This window comes from Giraffa tippelskirchi, chromosome 8, assembly GCF_054371585.1.
Source record: "Giraffa tippelskirchi isolate mGirTip1 chromosome 8, T2T-mGirTip1v1.2.pri, whole genome shotgun sequence".
Lineage (NCBI taxonomy): Eukaryota > Metazoa > Chordata > Mammalia > Artiodactyla > Giraffidae > Giraffa > Giraffa tippelskirchi.
Genome location: NC_137282.1, coordinates 148,018,091 through 148,042,238, shown reverse-complemented (window position 1 = coordinate 148,042,238; position 24,148 = coordinate 148,018,091). Strand labels below are relative to the sequence as shown.

The 24,148-nt window shown below is 38.3% G+C and overlaps 2 protein-coding genes and 1 non-coding gene across 3 annotated transcripts in view; 2 read left to right on the top strand and 1 right to left on the bottom strand.

Moving 5' to 3' along the window:
• Window positions 1–1,273: 1,273 nt before the first annotated feature.
• LOC145516642 (placental prolactin-related protein 3-like) lies at window positions 1,274–13,250 on the top strand. The gene is made up of 5 exons (XM_081518013.1): window positions 1,274–1,437; window positions 8,030–8,211; window positions 10,388–10,492; window positions 12,249–12,428; window positions 13,059–13,250. The coding sequence occupies exons 1-5, from the start codon at window positions 1,383–1,385 to the stop codon at window positions 13,248–13,250; spliced, it is 714 nt and encodes a 237-aa protein (XP_081374139.1). The 5' UTR covers window positions 1,274–1,382.
• Window positions 5,938–6,039, bottom strand: LOC145519266 (U6 spliceosomal RNA). Its single transcript, XR_014063681.1, has one exon. It is a non-coding gene; the product is annotated as a U6 spliceosomal RNA (small nuclear RNA).
• A 4,088-nt stretch (window positions 13,251–17,338) lies between the features above and the next one.
• The window catches only part of LOC145516217 (placental prolactin-related protein 4-like), a 63,956-nt gene continuing 57,146 nt past the window's right edge, over window positions 17,339–24,148 (top strand). Inside the window, exon 1 of the mRNA XM_081517323.1 lies at window positions 17,339–17,409. The gene's annotated coding sequence lies outside the window, so the exon portion shown is untranslated. The remainder of the gene's footprint in view (window positions 17,410–24,148) is intronic.

The following is a 24,148-nucleotide window of genomic DNA, read 5'->3' as shown; positions in this document are numbered from 1 at the left end:
ATACACAAAAATCAACTAAAAAGGGATTAAAAAGTTGAACATAAGGCTTTACGAAATTAACCCCCTAGAATAAAACATTGAGGTAATCTTCTTGCCATCGGTCTTGGCAATGAGTTTTTGGGTTTCACACCAAAAGCAAAGGCTACAACTGCAAAAACAAACCAGTGGGACCACATCAAACTCCAAAATAAAGAACATCAACAAAATCAAATGGCAACTTACAGATTGGCAGAAGATATTTCCACATCATATATTTGATAAGGGCTTAATATCCAAAAATACATGAGACATACAACTCAGGGGCAAAAAGTCCCAAATAATCCAAATTTTTAATGGAGCATAAGAAAAGTAGGAATTTCAATAAATCTGAAGATTAGAATGTATATGAGAGACACAGCCAGGTTTCCCTTCTAGAACAACAAAAGCCTGTGCCTTCCTGGCATTACTTTCTTCATCTCCACTCACTTGTTTGACAATTACAATACACAGTGTACATTCTTCAGTAAATAGCAATCATCCCACAGTGAGCTATAATAAGTACTAAGAACAGCCCAACTGGAGAAAAAAGACTAATATTTGCATACTTACTAAGGTAGTATATCAAAAGGAAGGTAATTTCCAAGTTTACCACTCCATTGTTTTCTATATTTCATTTCAAAATTGAGCCATCTAGTAAGGAAAATGAGTTGAGATCTCAGTAATATATAGATAGAAAATGAGTTTTAAATGGGAGCATTAATGGATTATAATTTGAGGGTAATTTATTACTTCTGTTGTACCTGTAGTCCTTTGATTGTCTACTGAATCAGGTTAATAATTTACTATAAATATTAATACCAACATAGGGACACATACTACTAAAGTTATAGTGAATAGAGAAAGACATAGAATATATTGGGCAAGAAGTGAATGTATGGGAAGTCAGCAATGGTAGTAAAGTCAAGGGCAGTATTGCCTTGAGAGGAAGGAAGGTTCTCAAAGTTTCTTGAACACCAAGAATGAGCCAGATGTGAGGAATTAGCTTAATTTGTAAACCAGAAATACTACCAGAAGAAATTTAAGTTCATGAAAATATTACGATGCTAAAAACCAAAATTTAGACGGAGAATGGGGTACGGTAGGGTATATAGATATTCAAACTTCTCCATTGCTTAATGCATAGGCACTCAAGGACCACCCTCACTGAAGTCTTTCTCTATTGCTTAACCTACAGGTACCAGCATGAAGAAAGAGATAGCTGTACTCCACAGGCAGTGAACCCTATTTTATAGCCTCGTGGCTTTCCTTAAGAAGCATTCCATGCAGCAGATTTCCTCCATCCCATCGAGCTGACTCCCCACGGTCAACAGGAGTCCTCACCCTGGGATCATTCCGCAATCCCCATGGCTCCAGCTTCCAGCTTCCTTGGACACCAGTGGACTTACAACCCTGTCCGAGGTATGAAAGGCTGCAGCATGGGTTGTCTATGTGGTTCTCACTCCGTTCAGACTGTCATAGATCAGTTAGTTCACTCCCCAACAGCTTCAAATGACTCTCCCCGTCCCAGTGGATGGCCCTGGATGGGGGATCTGTCCCCTGCGCTTCAGCTTCCTCATCCCCAGGTGCAGGCTGGTCCCACTGGCTCTCCTCCTTCTTTCCCCTTCCTCCTTGTCCCTTCTTCCCTTTGCCCTACCAGTTCTGTATGGATCCGGATATACCTTCTCAGTAGTCAGGGAGCCCTGCCAGTATTCACCTGGTCCTCTGTGAGAACTGCTGCATCTTTAGACGTTCTTGATGCATCGGTGGAGAGAGGTGTACCCCACTTCCACCTACCCCTCCGTCATCTTGTCTACCCCCATTTGTGCATGTATTACAAAAAAATTTCCCTTTCTATTAAGTAACACTGCCATCACCACCCATGTTTAACTTTTGATTTTTGAGGAGAACACAGGAAAGTTCCACTCTCTTCAGTTCAGCCGTCATTCTGTTTTGTCTGACTCTTTGTGACCCCATGGACTGCAGCAAGCCAGGCTTCCCTGTCCATCCCCGACTCCCAGAGCTTACTCATACTCATGTTCGTCCAGTCGGTGATGCCACTCGATGATGTCCACTCTCTCAGACAATTTCAAATATACAGCACAATGTTATTAGTTACAGTAACCATGCTATACATTAGATACTCAGCTCAGTTCATTTGCTCAGTCGAGTCTGACTCTTTGTGACCCCATGGACTGAGGCAACACAGGCTTCCCTAACCATAACCAACTCCCAGAGCTTGCTCAAATTCATGATTAGATCTCGTGATTAGATCATGAAGCTCAAATATTAGAATCTCAGACCTTATTAATTTTTATAAATGAAAATGTGCAACCTTTAAAAATCTCTCCTATTTGTCCTACCCTCCAATCTTTGGCAATCAATTTTCTTCTCTGAGTTCCATCTTCTTTTTTTTTTTTTGAAATTCCTTATAATTGAGATCATAAGGTATTTGTCTTTCTCTGACTTAGTTTACTTAGCGTAATGCCCTCCAGTTTCATCCATGGTGCCACAAATGGAAGGATTTCTTTCTTTTTCTAATGGCTAAATAATATTTACCTATATATGTCACATCACATTGTTTAAATCCATTCACCTGTTAAAAGATATGCAGGTTGTTCCTATCCTAAGGCTACTGTGAATAATGCTGCAATGAACATGGGAATAGAGGTCTCTCTTTGAGACAATGATTTCATTTCCATTGACTATATATCCGGAAGTAGGATAATGGATCACGTAACTGTTCTCTTTTAATTTCTTGAGGAACCTCCACAGTATTTTCCCATGGGAAATGCACCGGTATACATCCCTACCAACAGTGCATAAGGAATCCTTTTTCTCCACATCCTCAATAACATTTGTCATTTCTTACATTTTTGGTACTAGCCATTCAAACAGGTATGAGGTGATATCTCTTGTGCTTTTGATCTGCATTTCCTTTGATTATTAGTGATACTGAATATCTTGTCATATACCTGTTGATCATATATATGTCATATTTGTGGGGAAATGTCTTTCTTTAAAGATGTAGCATACGTTAGGTTTACTATTTTCCAATATAGGAAACACAGTTGCCTACCTATATACCAACAGTGAACTACCAGAAAGTGGAATAAAGAAAACGATCCATTTACTAATGCATCAAAAAAAGATAAAACACTTAGAAATAAACTTAAGGAAGTTGTTGGAAGATTTTATAAAAAACCTTTAACACATTGATATGAGAAATTTCAAAAGAGTTAAAGATATGTAGTTAGGTGGTCTATTCAATGTGTTTCTGAGGTAGGATTTGTATTGCTATAAACTTCCCTCTTAGAACTGCTTTTGTTGCATCCTATAGGTTTTAGGTCATCATGTTTTCATTGTTCTTTGTTTCTAGGAATGTTTTGATTTCCCTTATTTCTTCAGCAACCTGTTCATTATTTACAAATGTGTTGTTTAATCTCCATGTGTTTGTGTTCTTTAAAGTTTTTTTTTCCCCCCTATAATTGATATCTAGTCTCATAGTGTTGTGGTCAGAGAAAATGCTTGATGTAGTTTCAATTTCCTTAAATTTACTGAGGTTTGATTTGTGACCCAAAATGAGGAAAATGTTCCATGTGCACTTGAGAAGAAAGTGTATTCTTCTGCATTTGAATGGAATGTGCTGAATATATCAATTAAGTCTGTTTGCTCTAATATTTCCTTTTAGGCTTTTGTTTCCTTATTAATTTTCTGTTTTGATGATCTGTCCATTGGTTTAGGTGTGGTGTCAACATGTGCTACTATTATTGTGTTACTGTCAATTTCCCCTTTTATGTCAGTTAGTGTTTACCTTAAGTATTGAGGTGCTCCTATGTTGGGTACATAAATATTTAAAATTATTATGTCTGTTTCTTGGACTGATCCCTTGATCATTTGGTAGTGTCCTTCTTTATCTGTTATAATAGTTTTTATTTTAATGTCTATTTTTTCTGATATGAGAATTGCCAATCCAGCTTTCTTTTGATTTCCATTTGCATGGAATATCTTTTTCTATCCTCTCACTTTCAGTCTGTATGTATCTCTAGGACTAAAGTGGGTCTCTTGTAGACAGCATATATATGGGTCTTGTTTTTGTATCCATTCAGCCAGTCTGTGTCTTTTGGTAAGAATGGGAGATGATAATAACAAATAAAACAACTGACAATGGATTGCTTTCCAAAATACAAGCAGCTCAATCTTCTCAGTCATCAAAAACAAAGGCAGAGCTGCAACAATAAACTAGTGAGACCGCGTCAAACTCAAAACTTTCTGCATAGTAAAAGAAGTCATCAGTAAAGAAATGGCAACCTATAGAATGAAAAAAAATATTTGCAAATCACATATTTGGTAAGGGATTCATATCCAAGTATATATAAGAGACTCATGCAACTCAGTAGGAAAAAAAGATCCAACAACCCAAATTATTAAATGAGGAAAAGAAGAATAAATGTTTTGAAAAATCTGAAGATTAGACTGTAGATGACAGATACTGTAAGTTTTTCCTTCCAGAACAAAAGCCTGTGTCTTCCTGGTATTTCTTTCTTTATCTCCAGTCATCTGTTTGGTGATTACAGTTCACAGTATATATCCTTCACTCAATAGCTATCACCCTTCACTGAGCTATATGTGCTAAGAATAGCCCTACTAACTACAAAAAACTAATAATTACATACTTAATCTTGAGGCATCTAAAATCCAAGGTGATTTTCAGAATTTTCCACTCCATTGCTTTCTAAATTCTATTTCAAAATTGAAACACCTAGTAAGGAAAAATGAGTAGGGGACCTCAATAATACATGGATAGAAAGCCATTTAAAACTGGGAGAATTACTGGGTTATAATTTGGGGGACTGTATTGTTACTAATAGTATTGTAATTTTATTCCCTTTAACTCTCAGGTACACTAGGTTGATATTTATTTAAAATAATAATACCAGCATTGAGACACATAGTGCTCAAGTTACAGTAGATTGAGAAAGACAAAGCTTATGAGGCAGGAAGTGAAATCACAGAAAATTAGCAATGGTATCAAAACAAGGGGCAATATTTCCCCTTGAAAGAAAGCAGAGTTCTCTAATTTTTTGGAGACAACACGAACAAGCCAGATGAGCCAACCAGCTTAAGCTGTATACCAGAAACTGCACCAGAAGGAAAATGAAGTTCATAAAAATATTCTGATGCTAAAAGCTAAAATCCAGACAGTAAGAGATTAGCATAGGGTTTATGTAGATACTGAAAACTACTCAGAGAGGTAGACATGGATCCAAGCAAATACACTAATGAGCATCAGAAAAATCAAAGCACAAAAGGGTCTGAAAAATAAATCATAAAGAACTTGGTAGTCTGAACCAAGAATAAGAGAATCAATAGAAAACCAAAATATAAAGACTTGTGCACATGATAGAACCAGAGAATGCTCAGGAGAGCAAATTTTGGACTTAGTGGACCAGCGAACAGAAGCCTCCAGCATCAGGAACAAAAACCCTGGGCAGGACTCATGACTGTGAGCTTCTGGAAACAGCCTCAGTTTCAAAGTTTGGACACTATACCACCTAAAAGCGAACACAGACAAGGAATATAGCTTGTTTAGGACACTGAATCACAGACAATATTGTCTGTTAGTTTATTTATCTCTCAACTATACAGTTAAGGGATCACTAACCAATGATAAGTGACACCATCAGTTTCCAGTCAGATTCTCTTTAGTCATACAATGGGTATCTGAATCTGTTATATGATCCCAATAACACTTTTCATAACTAAATTTATGGATGTTGAATTGAAGAGAAATTGCTGTACCATACTGTACTGCTTTTGGCCGAACATCAACACGAATCAGCCATAGGTATACCTATGTCCCCTCGCTCTTGAACCTCCTTCCCGTCTTCCTTCCCATCCCACCCTTCGAAGTTGTTACAGGAAAATATGGAAGCCTTCACAAATTTGTGTGTCATCCTTGGGCAGGGGCCCTGCTAATCTTCTCAGTATTATTCCAATTCCAATTTTTAAATATATGTACTACCAAAGCAAACACACGAGTAACATTTTAAGTGAAAAAAAATTATATAGTCATCTACCAATAAATGATCAGTTATGTTAGGAATTAGGGTATTCTGCTATATTTACTGCCTCTTATAAAATCAAATTTATAAGGTCCAAAATTCTATGTAGGAATTAAGCATATATTTATGCATAACACATGTTTACATGCACAGAAATACATGCACACAAATATATCTATGTTACACAAGCTATTATTCTCCTTGCCTGTCACAATAAGCTCTTTAGTTGATGAGAGAGATAGTCCCAGATTTTTCCAACTTATATGTCTTCTTTTTGAGAACCACTTCTTTTATTTTCATCACCTAATTTTAAGAAACCATTTTATTCTTAGATACCATGAGCCTTTAAACTAACTAAGAGCAGAGAAAACCTAAAAAATGCTGATATCTTATCCTTAATTAAATTATCACTCTTCTGGTAAATTGGAAAAAGAATCATGTTCAGATCTGGTTCAGGAGAGTAAAATCTCTACTTCATTAGTTCTCTTGTCCAAACTCAATTCTTGTTCACTTCAGTCTTAAATTCTGCCTACTACAAAGGATGGACAGAAAAAGTAATATTAAAATCATGCTTGCAAGTGTCTATGATTTTATGCTTCTGTTGGCCAAAGGTAGGGCCAGAAATAATTTCTGAAATGTTAAAATACATCATGGAAACATGAAGGTCTAGTTCTACTATCAAAGAGGAGATGTTTGGAGATGGTTCAAAAACTAAGCCCCATGAGTTGTCAGGATGTACTACCGACCAGAGAGATAAATTTTTTCCCTAAAATGTCAAGGTCAGGAAAGGGCAGGCCTTGTTTGCAGAGCCAATGACGTTGTCTTGGGTGCTGACCAGGTAATACCTTTTGGAGATTTATTTGCTATTTTCTCGAAGAAACAAATGTAATGAGAAGATTAAAGATACATAAAATTAGAAGAGCTGTCAAGGTGTCTAGAAGAAAGGCTAGCCAGGAGAACCAGGCTCCAACACTGATAATTGTAAGACTTAAACAGTGAGTGTTTTATAGACAGAACAGAACAAGTGGATAAAACCAATGTTCTAGGGTCACTGCGGTTTTGCAGTTAAAGACAAAATATTTTTCTCTGCAAGTAGAGCCATCACAGGTCCTGATGTGGTCCTGGTTACACACATGCAGACCGAGAGCCCACAGGCACGTGTGATGTGACATCAGGAAGTGAACAGATGACTGTATTGGTGCCCAGTCACCTCCATCTGCTAATAATGGGACCTGGGGAAAATTACTTGCCCTCTCCAAGTCATCCCGTCTTCACTAACAGAACGCGATGATCATAGTGAAGATCAAGGCTATCTCACAGGGTTACTATGAAACACAAATTTTAAGATGTTTTAAAGCTTTTAAGAAAGTGTCAAAGACATGCATGGGGTTAGTAAGGTGAGTTAGCAGATCCAAGGTACAGTATCCTTTTTCTCTTAGTATTCTCTTTGTTTTCAATAGGAGTGGCGAGTCATTCATGTGTTTATTCTTACCCCAGCGTGATGGTAAACCACACAGATCAACTGTACACTTCTTGTCATTTCAGTGTCTAAAATTCAAGCGTTAGTCTATGTGGAGTGAAAAAATTACAGACTCCTAAAGGTCTCGCTGCTCAGAGTCTGCAGAGTCTCAACATTAAATTGTGTTAAAAGAATGGCCTAAAAACTCTGGCTCAGAATTAAGTTCCAAATGTTTGCAGAGCACAGAAGTACTTCTGGGAGCAATACAACAATGCAGGGAGTAACCTACTTCTCCAACTATTTATCTGTGCAAATATCATCATCCATCTCAATTTACACAGAAGACGCTGCTTCTTCCCCACCCCAGCTACTACAGCACCAACTCCTGCTCAGAGCAACAGGGAAAGAGAAGACTACCCTCCACAGAAGGGATTTGATAACCTCAGGTGACTAGATCTTCTCAGAATGGCTCATGTTTTTATTTAAGCAGGGTCCTGCCTGCTCCTGCTGCTGGTCATGTCAAACCTGCTCTTGTGCCAAGTCAACTTATGCCCGTCCTGCTGTCCTGACGTGTTTGACATCCCCCTGAAGTCCCTTACAGCCCTGTTGATGGATGCCTCCAATGTATCGAATGACATCTATTACTTTTCCGCGATAATGTTCAATGAGTTTGTAAGTACTGTGGTGGTGGCGGTTTACTTCCTAAGTAGTGTCTGACACTTGCGACCCAATGGCCTGTAGCCCTCCCGGCCCCAGAAGGAACCTTGCGTAAGTGACTGGCTACATTATCCTTTAAACAAGAAGGCTGCAACGGCCAAACTTCAAATAACACACTCTCCAGGTCAAATAAGCTGTCAGGTCATAAAATGTGGAAATGGAAGAAAGGATCAGTTTTGTGACATCTCAATGATTCCTAAGAAGTGCAATAAGTTTTTCTATCTCTTTCATTCATTTTCTTTTTTAAATTTCCAAAATAAATGATTTTGTATTTTTCAGCTAGGAATGCCATAAACGAATAAAATAGACTCAGTGGACTAAACAACAAATTTATTTCCTCCCAGTTCTGGGGGCTACAAGTCCCAGATCAGGGTGCTAGCAAGGTCAGGTTCTGGTAAGAATTCTTTCTTCCCAGGCTGGCTTCTCCGTGTATCCTCACACAGGGTGGGGGGTGCGAAGAGAGACAGAGGAAAAGACACAGAAACAAAACAGAAAATTCTCTGCTGTTCTGCTTCTTGAAGACACCAAACCTACTGGATCAGTGTTCCACCCTAAGAGCTCATTTAACCTTAATGGGCTTTGCTGGTGTCTCAGATGGCAAAGAAACTGCCTGCAATATAAGAGACCTGGTTTCTATCCCAGGGTCTGGAAGATTCCCTGGAGAAGGGAACGGCCAGCCATTCCAGTATTCTTGCCTGAGAAATCCCATGGGCAGAAGAGTCTGGTGAGCTACAGTCCATGGGGTCCCAAAATGTTGGAACCCTTTTCAAAACACAGTACTTTGGCAGTTAGGGCTCTAACACATGAATTTGAAGACTACACATTCAGTCCATAATACTAGCTGACATAAAGGACTTTGAGGTGGGACTGGGGAAAAAGAAGCATGTTGATTTTCTGGTCCTTCGGTGTCTCTCTGGGCTTTCTTTTCCAGGCTCAGAGTAAATAGCCAATAAATGAGAACTGCTCTGCAATGAACTGGATGGATGGAACATGTTAAGCAAAGCTGAATCCCAGTCACAAAAACAAATAATGGTAGTTTTTTTTAATGCTACAAATTATTGTTTTAAGATTTGCAGTGAATAGATTTGTAGCTACAGTAGAAGGGGAGTTTACAATTGCAAACACTTATTCTCTTTCTGATGAAGGTATTTGAAAGTTGTATGTTAATTCTTTTAGGTCAATCAAGGAGCACACAGTAGAGCAGACAACTAATAAAAAGCGGTGCTAAAGGTTTCTATTAAATTCACGGGGTTCTTTTCACTCACTAGCTTTTGTTTCATCCTCCATTTTTGCCTGTCCATTTTTTTCTAATTATTCCAAGTAATATCTTTAAATGCTCATAATTTTCATTAAAGATTAGTTTTTCTCTATCAATGTGTTAGCTAGATTTTTCTACTCTTACTATTCTCAGTCAATTGCTTAGTATTTCCTATAACTTTATTCCATGTTTTTCTGATGTACCATTTTATTGCCATAAACAACATTGTATTCTGCACCTGGGATGAACACTAAGCCTTTTGGTGTGTGGATTCAGAGATCAGTCAGAGTCATAACTGTGTAACTCCTTATAAGGGAATATATTGGCTCTAATGCACAGTAAGCAAGAGATTAAATGGTTAAATATAGGTGCATGCATGCACTCTAAGTCACTTCACTTGTGTCCAACTCTTTGCAGTCCTACTGACTGTAGGCCAATAGGCTCCTCTGTCCATAGGATTTGCCAGGTAAGAATACTGGAGTATGCTGCTGTACCCTTGTGCAAGGGATGCTCCTCACCTAGGGATCAAACCTGAGTCTTCTTATATCTCCTGCATTGGCAGGAATGTTTTTTTACCACTACCGTCACCTGGGAAGCACCGTACATATGTACTACATTTGGTTCCAATACTAAAAAATAAAAAAAAAAAGATAATAATAAAACAGAGAAGGGAAAATGTTGAACTTAGAAAAGTTAGATATAAAATGATTTGTATACATACAAGGTAGAGAAAAAGTAGGAAAAGAATGACTTTCAAATTTTTGATGCCCCCCCTTTAAAAGATTACATGTCTATCAAACATGTTAATATTCTGGTAATGGGTTCATCTACTGAATGCTCAACAACCCTAACTAGTTGCATGATCACTTTCAGAATCAACAGTACACCCACGGCAAACAGTACTATATCAGTGCCACCAACAGCTGCCACACTAATTCCCTCCATCTTCCTGAAAGAGGACAAGCCGAAGAGATGAATGTGAGTCTTTCACCAAGTTTTTCACTGGATCAAATGAGACAGTATGTATGTTACCAGGCTGCAGATTATTAGAGGTGATGGTAACTGTACATGCAGAAAAATGTGGAGGAACCATAAGCAATTGAAGAGAAATTATACTATGCAGTTGATGAAGCATGAGTGAAATGAAGGGATGACTAAAGATCTGTAGTAGCAAAATAAATAACAGATCTATAAATTGTCCATGCAGACAACTTTAGTTCAACCAATGCATTAGATACAGGATTGCAGCTATTATAATGCATGAAAACAGGAAATGAATGGGAATGTCCATGTGTAAAATATAGGATTGCAAAATTCATGAATATGTAAGAAACACATCCCAGTTTTGAGTACTCCCTGTTACTAGTGACTCCTACTTGGGAGTTCTATACTGCACCACCTGAGTCATCGCGTCTGCCCTTCAAGGCTCTCCTGATTCTGCTTCTACTTCTCTGACACCTCCTTCATTCATCATTCTCAATGACTCCTGTTACCTTTTATTCTTAATTTGTAAGTCTCCCCAACATTGGCCTATAAAACATTGCTTTGCTTCTCATGGCCGCAACAATTGCCTCTGTTCTGAGGACAACACTGTTTACATATCAAGCCTCAATCATTTGTGGCAGCTCCAAATTTTCATCGTTATAATCTCTGCTTTCTGATTTCCTGCATTATCCTTTGTCCTAACATTATTTAAAATATTTTCACATGCATCCCCCCTTAAAATACTATCTTCTCTCTCTCCAACTTTCTTAATGACACCAGCATTCTTTTCCTCCATTAAGCTTATTAATAATGAGGATAATCAAGTAAAGGAAAAAGGTCAAAGAGGAGGAAGAGGAGGGATTTTTCAAAAAGCTTAAATTTAAAGTGTATTGAGAGTTACTACATGACCATACATTTTACTAAGCACTTTATGTGCATTACTATAGTTAATCCTACTCAGTTCTCTGTTCTTTACCACTAAAACAGTTCATGGCTTAAAGAAATCAAGCATATTAATTAAAGATCTTCAGTTCCCAGGATTTTCATGCTCAATTCTGGTAGTAGTAGTGAACTAGGGGCGAAAACCCTCCATTGTGAATCCCACTAATGCTGTTACTAAAGATAACGCGGTGCCATTTTGTGCCCGGACACATGTCAACCAAACAGACTGTTCTGATATCAGCATGGGGGCTGATATTGGGATCAACCGAAGAAAGAAAGCCTGTTTAGGAATGTCAAGTCTTCTTCATTGTGTCTTTGTTGTAATATCATAAAAGAAATTACCGATCAAAAATCAATATGAATGACTCATCTGATTCATTAATACGAATGAATCACTGTGTGACAATGATGTGGGCACAGGTAGAATCCCTCTTTCCTGTGTCAGGTGCTGCAGGCACATACTGACTTGCCATAAAATACTTAGATTTCTCTCACACAAATATACAAACATGAACTCATTGACTAGGTGGTAGAATTTCAGAGGAAAAATGAAAATTCTTCATGTTATAAATTAGAACGCCTCAGAAGAGTTAGTTCCTGAAATAACCTAGATTTTTAATAGTCAGTGAAGTGTGAACTAATAGCTTACATTTTATACTTTGCAACTTTTACTACCTTCAAAAATCTCTGCATACTCATAGGAATAACCAAAAGTTTTTTAGGTCAGCTGCTCTGGGCAAAGATCAGATGTTACTAGAACCACTGAATTATGATTGTTTTAATGAGACTGTTTCTTATGGTTGCTTAGAATGAAGACCTTAGTACGTGGATACTCATGTCACTGTACTCCTGGAATGATCCTCTGAATCATCTAGTCAAGGACCTGCGGAGAATGAAAGAAGTCTCAGGTTCTATCCGATCAAGCGCCAGAGAGACTTTGAAAAAATCAAAAAAACTTCAAGCACTCATGGAGAGGCAATTCAGCCAGGTGAGCATCCGGCAGAGGGCTTTCTTCCTTAGTTCATGAAAGAAAGAGGTGATCCCTGTAATGCATAAGGTGTTTTGAAATATCTCATTTTGTAATAAAAAGATGCATGACTTCTATATTCTAGACTGCTACTACATAAAGCAGGAGCCCAGTCATTCATAGTGCTAGATTCTACTGTAAAGGAATCAGAATTTAACTGCAATTTTTGACATGTGCAGCCTTCCCTGCATTGCACACAGTTCCACCAAAAGCTTACCTCTTCCTGGGCACAGGGGATTGAAATATTTTCAAGTATAAGAGAACTAGTGAACAGAATTCCCAAGATCAGCATTTTCTTTCAAGTATCCCAGGACATCTGCTATTGAGGTTCCACTTGTCTTCTTTCTCTTTTCTCCTCAAATCAAAGGATGAGAGTGGGAAGGAAGAAAAGAGAAAGTTAAAAGTAAACTTGAGTTATGCTTCTACTTTTTAGATTCCTAATAGTTTTCTCATAGGCTGGCTCCAAAATCCATATCTAGAGAGTTTTATATTCGTATGTCTTCCTCAAATCTTAATTTGATAATTAGGAGGGCCAAAGATAAGTAAATACTAATAAAATGCATAAGAAGTCATTATCTTTTGGGTATTCAGGTTATTTTCCCAGTCAATCGGAAGATCTCCGAGGCTCGTATTTCCTGGTCAGGACTCCCACCCCTGACGTGCAGCGATGAAGACAGGCGTCATTCTGAATTTTATAACCTGTTCTACTGCCTGAACAGGGATTCACGTAAAGTTGACATGTACACCAAGATCCTGGCGTGCCGAATCAGCAATATGTGCTAAATCCACATCCATGCCATACAGCTCTGAGGTGGTCGTAATGATCTGTCCTATAGCAAGCTTCTTTGAAATTTACAGCTTTCTAATGCCTGTTCTGTGAAATGGATCTCCTCTTACAAAACTAAACACAGACTCTATAGAGATGTCAAAATCTAAGAGGGCAATTTGTCAACATTTCTTATCTTCATTTAATAGAAAATTAAAAGAAAACCAACCTTTACAATTGAGAGAATGAAGCTCCTATTAAAATTAGTCACAAATAGCAGAAGCTGGCATAACAAAGAATACTATTAAGAGATTACTTAAGGCTGCTATCCAAAAGTCTACAAGCAATAAATGCTGGAAAGGGTGTGGAGAAAATGGAACCCTCTTACACTCTTGGTGGGAATGCAAACTAGTACAGCCACTATGGAGAACAGTGTGGAGATCCCTTAAAAACCTGGAAGTAGAACTGCCATATGACCCAGCAATCCCACTGCTGGGCATACACACCGAGGAAACCAGAATTGAAAGAGACACGTGTACCCCAATGTTCATTGCAGCACTGTTTATAAATGCCAGGACCTAGAAACAACCTAGATGTCCAATCAGCAGAAGAATGGATAAGAAAGCTGTGGTACATATACACAATTTAATATTACTCAGCCATTAATAAGAATACATGTGAATAAGTTCTAATGAGGTGGATGAAACTAGAACCCATTATACAGAGTGAAGTAAGCCAGAAAGAAAAACACCAATACAGTATACTAACACATATATATGGAATTCAGAAAGACGGTAACGACACCCTTATATGCGAGACTGAAAAAGAGATACGGATGCATAGAACAGTCTTTTGGACCCTGTGGGAGAAGGGGAGGGTGGGACGATCTGAGAGAATAGCATTGAAACATGTATATTATCATATGTGAAACAGAACGCCAGTCCAGGTTCGATGCATGAGACAAGTGCTCAGGGCTGGTGCAATGGGATGATCCAGAGGGATGGGATGGGGAGGGAGCTGGGAGGGAGGTTTAGGATGGGGAACACATGTAAACCCATGGCTGGTTCATATCAATGTATGACAAAAACCACTACAATATTGTAAAGTAATTAGCCTCCAACTAAAATAAATAAATTAAAAAAAAAAACACAGACATGTGTCTTAACCTTGTAACATTAACTGCAGAACAGTTATTTACAATAGCTAATCAAAACCACAAAATTTTGAAATCTATACGCCTGCCCAGTACTCTGCTATTGGTCATTTAACCAGTTGATCATTGACTTAATTCCTCCTTGACTCAGAAACTCTTATACTTGTTTAGTTTACATCAGTAAAGAAAGCAGGCAGACACTCATCCTCATGGAAATGATATTCTAGCTGGGGGAAGACAGATAATGTGCAATAATGATGAATCCAAGTACATTATATGGTATGTTAACAGGGGATCTGTACTATGGGAAAAGAAATAGTAAAGCAGAGGACGGGGTTTAGGGAATAAAGGTGAAGAAAGGGAGGTGATTTAAAGAAAAAGAACTTAGAACACACTGAGGGGAGCAAACATGCTTTCTTGCATTCAAGAGTCAAGTTTTCCGGTGTCCACTCAGGTCTCTTGGTCTTCTACCCAACGTCAAAAATGTTTCCACCTCTGAGGCTCTAGGCAAACCCGTGCAAACATGGATGTTCTGAACATTCTGCCTCTCTTCAGTTGAACTGGTTTCATAAATAATTTTTGGTAAACTCCCCCAAATTAAGTAACCTTTTATGCAGTAAATTTTGATAATTTTCTCTTCCTGAAGAACTAATCTCCAAATTCTTTTCCATTTTATAACACACTGTCACTGACCTAATTATATTATGTAAAAATATGATATGCATTGCTATTCTAATATAGTATGACATTTAAAAAATATACACAAAATTTAAACTAAATGAGAATGAGATAAAAATAAACAGAAATGCTAACATTTTCTTCCCCAGGGGATGAGGACACTCATTTTTATGGCCGATGGACTAATGGATTCTGAATGTACACACATAATTATCTCAGTTACTTAACTATCATAATAGAGTAATTTCTTTTACATATAACTTCAATCACAGTTCTCAGAACACCAAAAGGGGCCAAGAGTAAAATTATATGTGAATAACTCTCTTCATATGCATATATAAAATTTTGTGAACTCAATTAAGTAATCATCTTTAGTTCTTTTGCTATTCCATCAATTCATCTACAGGTAAATAATCCACACTCTACAAGAGATTTCTTTTTTTCAAGGGTTAAAATCTCAAGTCATAATAAAAGCAGAGCAATGGCCTAGAAGAATGGATAAAATGTCATATGGATGTCATTATATATATGCATTTGTAAAGAAAATTAATGAAAAAGTATAGAAGGCTTACAGTTTGCTAAAACAGAAAGTGTATTCACTCAGAGCTGAATATACACATCATCTAGCAAAAATACTTTCTCAGCTTCTGCTGACTTCTAAAGAAAAGGACTGCATGACGTTCATCTCCAGCCTACTGTGGACTCCTTTCCACTTTCCTCCTCAAATTCCCTCCATGAAATCACTGCCCTAGGTTATAAACACACCTTGGGCTTCTGGTTCAGACAAGATGGCCTTGACCTCTTTGTGCACACTCCTCTGTTTGTTCTGGAAATAAGAAGAGACCACTAAAGGAGACCTTTTATAGTTGGCAAGAGGAAGGTGAACTAGATTAGGGCCTGAGAATGGAAGAGCAACACAGCAGCACCTAAGAGAAGACAACCCAGGCCCAGCATCCTGCCCTGCAACCCAGAATCAGAAGGCAGCCTGAGTAGGGCTGTTGCTCCCAAGGAATGAATGTGAAGGAGCACCAGCTGGTGGTTTAGTTGCTAAGCTGTGTCTGACTCTTTGGGACCCCATGGACTGTAGGCCACCAGGTTCCTCTGTCCATGGAATTCTCCAGGCAAGAATACGCATTCCCATGTCCTCCTCCAGGAGATCTTCCCAACCCAGGGATTGCACCCAGGTCTTCATAAGGCAAGTGGATTCCTTACTGTCTGAGCCACCAGGAAAGCTCAAGAACCTCAAAAATGGCACGGATATTTGGAAACTAAAAGGTAAAAACATATGTTAATATTAGGTAAAGTAGACTTTAGAGCAAAGAAAATTTCGAAACACAAAGGAATACAAGGACATTACATAAGGAAAAAAGAGTCAATCCAGCAGGAATACATAATAATCCTAAATATGTATACACCAAACAGTATAATCTCAAAATACTTGAAGCAAAAATAGATACATCATCTGAATACTCCTATAACCTTTAATGAGATTGAAACTGTAACATAAAATTTTGAAGAAGAGATCATCAATCCAAGATAGTTTGACCAGAGAATTCTAACAAATATTTTAAAAATTAAGATCAATTTGCCATAATCTCTTCAAGAAAATGAAAGAGTAGGAAACCATTCCCAACTAATTAGATGGGGCTAGTATCGGTCTATATCAAATTCAGACAAAGGCAGTACAAAAAGGAAATTTCAGACTAACGTTTCTTACAAATTTGGAATTAAAAGTTTTAACTCGCACACATACAAATAAAGCAAATGAATTCAACAGTGTATAAAAACATCTCTTGATAGATTACGGTCCCTTCCTAAGTCTGGTCACATTACCTATCTCTTCAAAGGGTTTAAGTGATTCAAGGATACAGTCAGTTAGGGTCCCAGTAATAATATTATCATACCAGAAATACAGTGACAAATACTTGAGTCGAGGTCAAATCAGAAACTGACTTCTCCCATTAAAGTTAATCCTACCCAGTAATCCTAAATGTCTAGATAAAATAACTACAACTAGATTCATAAGATAAAGAAGACATATCTACTACACAGAAATGGTGGGTGTGTTTGATATTTTTTATATGCCCCTCAGGAACCCTGTTGATCATTTTCTATTATTTTATGAACCTTTGGAGGCTGAAAGACCAGACTTTATCCCTCTAGCTCTCCTGGCCTCTGACTTCTACTTGAGTTTGGCCAGTGGTGGACAAAAGCGATTGTTGAGTCAGTGGAGAAAGAGATTAGTGGACTGATTTTTTCTTCTGACTCCTTTCTTGCTGGGAAATGGCCAAGTTTTTCCACTAAAGCCCAGAGCTCTGGTCAGAGGCCTGCACTTTTAGCTGCAGGTATGTACAAGATTCTTTAGAGACTGCAATATCCATTCTCTTCTTTGCCCTGTGGGCTTAAAAGTGTTCATATATCCCTGTTCTTGCCTGTCTCAAAGGTTCTGCTATTCCTTTTAAGTTATCCTTAGCGCTGATACAACTTCCAAATCTCAGAGTTCATTGTGTGTTAGTCGCTCAGGCATGTCTGACTTCTTGTGATCCCCATGGACTGTTGCCTATCAGAGTTCTCTGTCGAAAGGATTCTACAGACAAGAATATTGGAGTGGGTAACCATTCCCTTCTGCGTGGGTCTTTCCTGACCAAAGGGTGCAACCCATGTGTCCCACTTTGCAGGCAGATTCTCTACCATCTTAGACACCAGGGAAGCCAGTTTTCTTTATTTTCCTTATCTGTGTAAATCATCTTGATTTCTGACAATGATAGGGGTGGCTATGGAGCTGCTAGATAAAGATGGTCCCTCAAAGATCTATCTAGAAACTGCTTACAACAGGAGGCAGACATCTTTTTTCCAGACTCCAAAATCATAAATACAAGAACATGTCACAGGTCATGTAAAAATAAGTGATGAGAAATCAATGATTTAAGAATGAATTTGGTAAAAGTGCACAAACTTTAAGCTGTAAGATGATGAACAAGGTCTGAGGATCTAATGTGTAACATGGTGACTATGGTTTGTAAAGTGTTATTGACATTTGTGGGGCTTCCCAGGTGGTATTAGTGGTAAAGAACTCTTCTGCCAGTGCAGGATGCATAAGATATGTAGGTTGAATCCCTGGGTCAGGAAAATCCCCTGGAGGAGGGCATGGCAACCTACTCTAATATTCTTTCCTGGAGAATCCCCATGGACAGACAAGCCTGGCAGGCTATATAGTCCATGGGGTCACAAAGAGTTGGACATGACTGAAGTGACTTAGCACACATGTAAGAGAGTAAAACTTAAAAATTCTCACCAAAAAGATCTTTAAAGGTAAGTATGTGAGGTGATATAAATAGATATGTTAGTTAAGTCAATGAGGGAATCGATTAATCATGTATACCTATTTAAATTGTCACGTATACTTTAAATATCTTGCCATTTTATCTGGAAAATATATTTTAAAAAACTGAAAAAAGAAAAAAAACAGGAATTTAAATGCTTTTTATATAATATTTTAGATACTTCAGCTATGACTCTTGGTATGTAAAAGGGTTTTTTTTATTCCAGATAATAACCAGTGGGATTCACTGGATATTCAGAAATGGAAGAAACCTTGGAAATTATCTAGACAATCCTCCCATATTAAGGATATATAAGTAAATCCAAGAATGATTAAGTCACTTATCTAAACGTATAAAACTCGATGCAAATGTAGCAATAGAAACCACGTTTCCTAGGTTTAAGTGAATCTTTACCAAATTACCCAGGAAATGGAAATATCTCCTATGCTCTGCAAGACTTGATTATTATCCCTTTTATAGAACTGATCATATTCCACCTTGTATTCATTGTCCATTTTTCATAAGTTTTACCAAGTAAATTAAATTCCTTGAAGGTTCAATCCTGGCATGTCTGTTGTTCTCTCTCTACATTTTCACATTTGGCTAAAGTTCTTTATAAATGCCATTTCTTCTCCCTGGAAGACCCTCACTCTTTTACCTGATTACCTCCTTGACACCTTTCAGAACTCAGTAAAAACCACTTCCACAAAACAGCCTTTCCTGGCTCTGACACAGCTCAATTCTCCTTGTTACATGGATATATGGCATTCTGTACTTTTCCCTCTCAACACGTGTCCCAATTGTGGTGCAACATTTAACTTTGAAATTTACCTCATTTCTGTTTTTCTATTAAATTTAAGCCCTAATTTACAAAGTCCATGTATGTGCTCTTCACTATTGTCCATTGTTTGCATCCAGCAGGCCTTCCTTAGTTGTTTGTTTAATGAAATGCTTTTATTCTTGCAGATTAAAATTTCTATGAATTTTGATGCTGCTCTCACAGCATAGTGTGAACTCACCATTGAGGTCTTTTCTCCCCACACAAACACTCATATCCTGAATATTTGGACATAATTACAGAACTAGAACTGTGGGGGTTTCTCTTGTGGCTCAGCTGGTAAAAAATTTGCCTGCAGTGTGAGAGGCTTGGGTTTGATCCCTGGGTTGGGAAGGTTCCCTGGAGAAGGGAAAGACTACCTACTCCACTATTCTGGCCTGAAGAATTCCATGGTCTGTATAGTCCATCAGATCACAAAGTGTTGGACACGACTGAGTGAGTTTCATTTTCACAGAACTGTGGATGCATTTGCTTTGAATTGTTACCCTATTAGATGGAAACCACTGGATTTTCAGTCTTTTATTCCACATACACTAGCCTTCACAGTTTCATGTTCTAATATAATGTCATAATGGAGTCACTGACTAAAAGGCTGAATAGGACAGAACTAGAGACAGTGCTCTGAACCTGCAACTTGAGTCTACTTTTACCAGAGGATTCTTAACTTCACTAGAGGAGTTCAATTTCTTAGCCGTACTCTCTGATCATGACAGATAAAAATACTTCAAGGAGAGCCTACGAATCAAATATTCTTACATTGTACACAAACACCTAATCTCTCTTTGAAGGTCAAAAGAAATTTACCTCCTTGATGAATTAGTACCTACTTTTCCTAGATGAAAGTACCATCTTCCTCCTTACGTCTTCCTAATGTCATTCTCACCATTTTGATCTCACTGACCACTTCTGACTTATATTATAGTTAATTATCTGAACAATACCAATTCCCACTCCTTTAATTCAGTTCCCTGGGGCTAAAAGGGTACGCCAACTGCCCTGAAGTTACTATTTATTGAGTATCAAACATGGCAGAAACTGGCCAGCCATTTGATATTTCTGAGGTAAATATTATAATTAAAAGCAAATATCCAGCCTCTGGTATTTTCAATAAACGGATAACTGGACAAAATCTTAACTGCTATTCCAGATAAAAGTTCATTTTGTTTAATTTTTTCTTAGAGAGAACTTGCATTCCAGATAGTGTTCAGGTAAATAGAAACGGACTGATACGTTAGCTGGAAAAAAAAACGCCCACTGTTGCAGGAAACAAAAGTAGACAAATCACGCATCTTCTGTATACTTTAAGACCCATTTTACTGGGAGCTGGTAGCTCAGACAGTAAAGAGTCCACTTGCAGTACAGGAGACCAGGGTTCCATCCATGGTCAGGAAAGTCCCTGGAAGAGGGAATGTCAAACCACTCTACTATTATTGACTGGAGAATCCCCATGAACAGAGCAGCCTGGTGGGATGCAGTCCAAGGGGTCGTCAGTCCATGGGGGTCATAAAGTGTTGGACATGACTGAGCAATTACGCACAGCAAACTTCTCAAGGTGAAATACTGACATATAGAAACAGTTTTTCACCCTAGTGTGCTTAACTACAACTCCTGCTTTACAATGGAAGATCAAAGATAAAAGTAATATTCTGTAACAGTTAAGTAATTATTTCTATGAAGGATTTTTCCTTAAAGCTAAGCCAGAGAAATACATGGTGAGATAGAGCAGATAATGAGAAGTATAAGTGATCCAAACAAGGAAGCTGCACAACCAATCGATAATTTTCTTTTTGGAAAAGAATAAAACCTCAGTTTGCAATCATGTTTTATATAGAGATTTGCATAATCTTCGGAAATGTAAAGGATTTTCTCCTCTAATTTTCCTTTTCCAATTGAGAAAAATAAGCCCTAGAGGAGTTAAGATAAGTTTTCCAAGTCAAAGAGCAGTTATGTGAGGATTCTGATGAGACCCCAGTGACAGGCATTAGGGTCAAATTGCTTCATCTTTAGGTTGACAGACTGGAGATTGGGGTACCAGTAATGGTGCCATCTTCAGGCTGAATTTCTTTTATTTTGGGAAACCTCTATCTTTGCTCTGACGGCCCTCAACTGATCACATAAAATCCACAATCTATTGGTTTAAATATTAATTACCTCTAAGAAAATATCTTCCCAGGTGAACATGTCAGAGAACTACAATTTGAAAGAAATGTGTAATTCTATGGAGTATGTTATCATGTGCTACTCTATTTGGAATTGAATATCTATGGTACCTGTTCCACATTTATGACCTAGGAAGGGAAAACAAGATTGACAATTTTTTTTTCCCCACTTAATCATGTCCAGTGTTTTAGTGCATGCAGGCTGCTATTACAAAAGGCCAGAGGTTGGGTGGTTTATAAACCACGTTATTTATCACAGTTCTGGAGGCTAGAAGTCAAAGATCAGGGTGCCATCATGAGTGAGTGAGGGCCTCTTCCAGGACATATCCCTAAAGAGAAGAGATGAGCAAGTGTTTCAGGACTCTTTCACAAGAGCCCTAATCCTACCCATGTGGGCTCTGCCCTCATGATCTAATCATTTTCCAATGGTCCAACTCTTAAATTCGTCACTTTGGGGATTAGGTTTCCAACATATGAGTTTTGGGGGAACACAAGCATTTAGACCATGGCACCCAGTGAGGAGACTGACTTGTCTAAGGTAACCCAATGCCTCATCCATACTGAATGCTCTGTAGTGCTGATAGGAAGTCAAGGACTAAGGAAGCTGAATAAGGACCAGCAGCCCCAGGTGGAGAGTCTGAGATGGCAAACTCCTTGATGGATTTCACAACAATATATGATTGACTCCAGGGTCTTTCTTGATTATCAGTCATTGAGCAAGCCCCCCTTCTATACATGTTCCTATTTGAAATATGAGTTAATTACTAAGTTCTTAAACAAAGTACCAGTTGACCAACATGGAAACATCATGACTATGCATATGAAGAAAAGGGCCTTTGACAGATACAAATTTCAGAGTAGAAAGTCCTCAAGACTTTATTCACTTCAGATAGCAATTACAAGTTTGGGGACCTCTCAAGACCATTCTTGGGTTCCATAATCAGCTAAGACTCCAAAAGCTCACTGAAATCTGTTATACATGTGGTTATGGTTTATTCCTGACCTTTGATTTATTATTAATTCATTTTTTATTTTTAGTGCAGTATAATTGATTTACAATGCTATAAATGTCAGGTTTTGTTGAACAGTGAATAAGTTATACATATATGTATATCCACTCTCATTTAGATTCTTTTCTCATGGAGCAGCAGACTGGTTCCAAATAGGAAAAGGAGTATGTCAAGGTTGTATATTGTCACCCTGCTTATTTAACTTATATGCAGGGTACATCATGAGAAACGCTGGGCTGGATGAAGCACAAGCTGGAATCAAGGTTGCCAGGAAAAATATCAATAACTTCCGATATGCAGATGACACCACCCTTATGGCAGAAATTGAAGAAGAACTAAGGAGCTTCTTAATAAAAGTGAAAGAGGAGAGGAAAACAGTTGGCTTGAAGCTCAACATTCAGAAAACTAAAATCATGGCATCCGGTCCCATTACTTCATGGCAAATAGATGGGGAAACTGGAAAGAGTGACTGACTTTATTTTTGGGGGGGCTCCAATATCACTGCAGATGGTGATTGCAGCCATGAAATTAAAAAATGCTTACTCCCTGGAAGGAAAGCTATGAGCAACCTACACAGCATATTAAAAAGCAGAGACGTTACTTTGTCAACAAAGGTCCGTCTAGTCAAGGTTATGGTTTTTCCAGTAGTCACCTGTGGATGTGATAGTTGGGCTATAAAGAAAGCTGAGCACCGAAGAATTGATACTTTTAAACAGTGGTGTTGGAGAAGACTCTTGAGAGTCCCTTGAATGCAAGGAGATCCAACCAATCCATCCTAAAGGAGATCAGTCCTGGGTGATCATTGGAAGGACTGATGTTGAAGCTGAAACTCCAATATTTTGGCCACCTGATGAGAAGTGCTGACTCATCTGAAAAGATCCTGATGTTGGGAAATATTGAAGGCAGGAGAAGAAGAGGAAGACAGAGGATGAGATGGTTAGGTGGCATCACCGACTCAATGGACATGAGTTTGGGTAGATTCTGGGAGTTGGTGATGGACAGTGAGGCCTGTCCTGCTGTGATTCATAGGGTCACAAAGAGTTGGACACAAATGAGTGACTGAACTGAATCGAACTCATGTAGGTCATTACAGAGAGTTGAGAAGAGTTTCCTGTTCTATACAGAAGATCCTCATTAATTATCTATCTTATATGTATTAGTATGTACACGTCAATCCCAATGTCACAATTCATCCCTCCTTTCTTCCTCCTGGAACCATAAGATTATTTTCTACATTGTGACGGTCTTCCTTTTATATTCCACATATCGTGATATCATATGCATTTGGCTTTCTCTGTCTGACTTACTTCACTTGGTATGACAAGAGCCAGGTCCATCCATCTTGCTTCTGATAGCATTGTTTTGGTCCTTCTTATGGCTGAGTAACATTACATTGTATATCTGCACTACATCTTCTTTGTCCATTTCTCTGTTGATGGACATTTAGGTTGCTTCCATGTTCTGGCGATTGTAAACAGTGCTGCAATGAACACTGCTGTGCTTAGTTGCTCTGTTGTGTCCAACTCCTTGCGACCCCATGGATTGTAGTCTGCCAGGCTCCTCTGTCCATGGGGATTGTCCCCGTGGACAAGAATTGGCAAGAATATTGGAGTGGGTTGCCATCCCTTCCTCCAGAGGATCTTTCCAACACAGGGATTGAACCAAGGTCTCCCACATTGCAGGCAGATTCTTTACCATCTGAGCCACCAGGGAAACCCTGATGAAGCAACGAACACTGAGGGTCATGTATCTTT

Coding starts and splice junctions, on each gene's coding strand:
- LOC145516642 (XM_081518013.1), top strand. CDS start 1,383: ATGGCTCCAGCTTCCAGCTTCCTTGGACACCAGTGGACTTACAACCCT. Junction 8,212..10,387: donor CGATAATGTTCAATGAGTTT/GTAAGTACTGTG, acceptor GATCACTTTCAG/AATCAACAGTACACCCACGG. Junction 12,429..13,058: donor TGGAGAGGCAATTCAGCCAG/GTGAGCATCCGG, acceptor TTGGGTATTCAG/GTTATTTTCCCAGTCAATCG.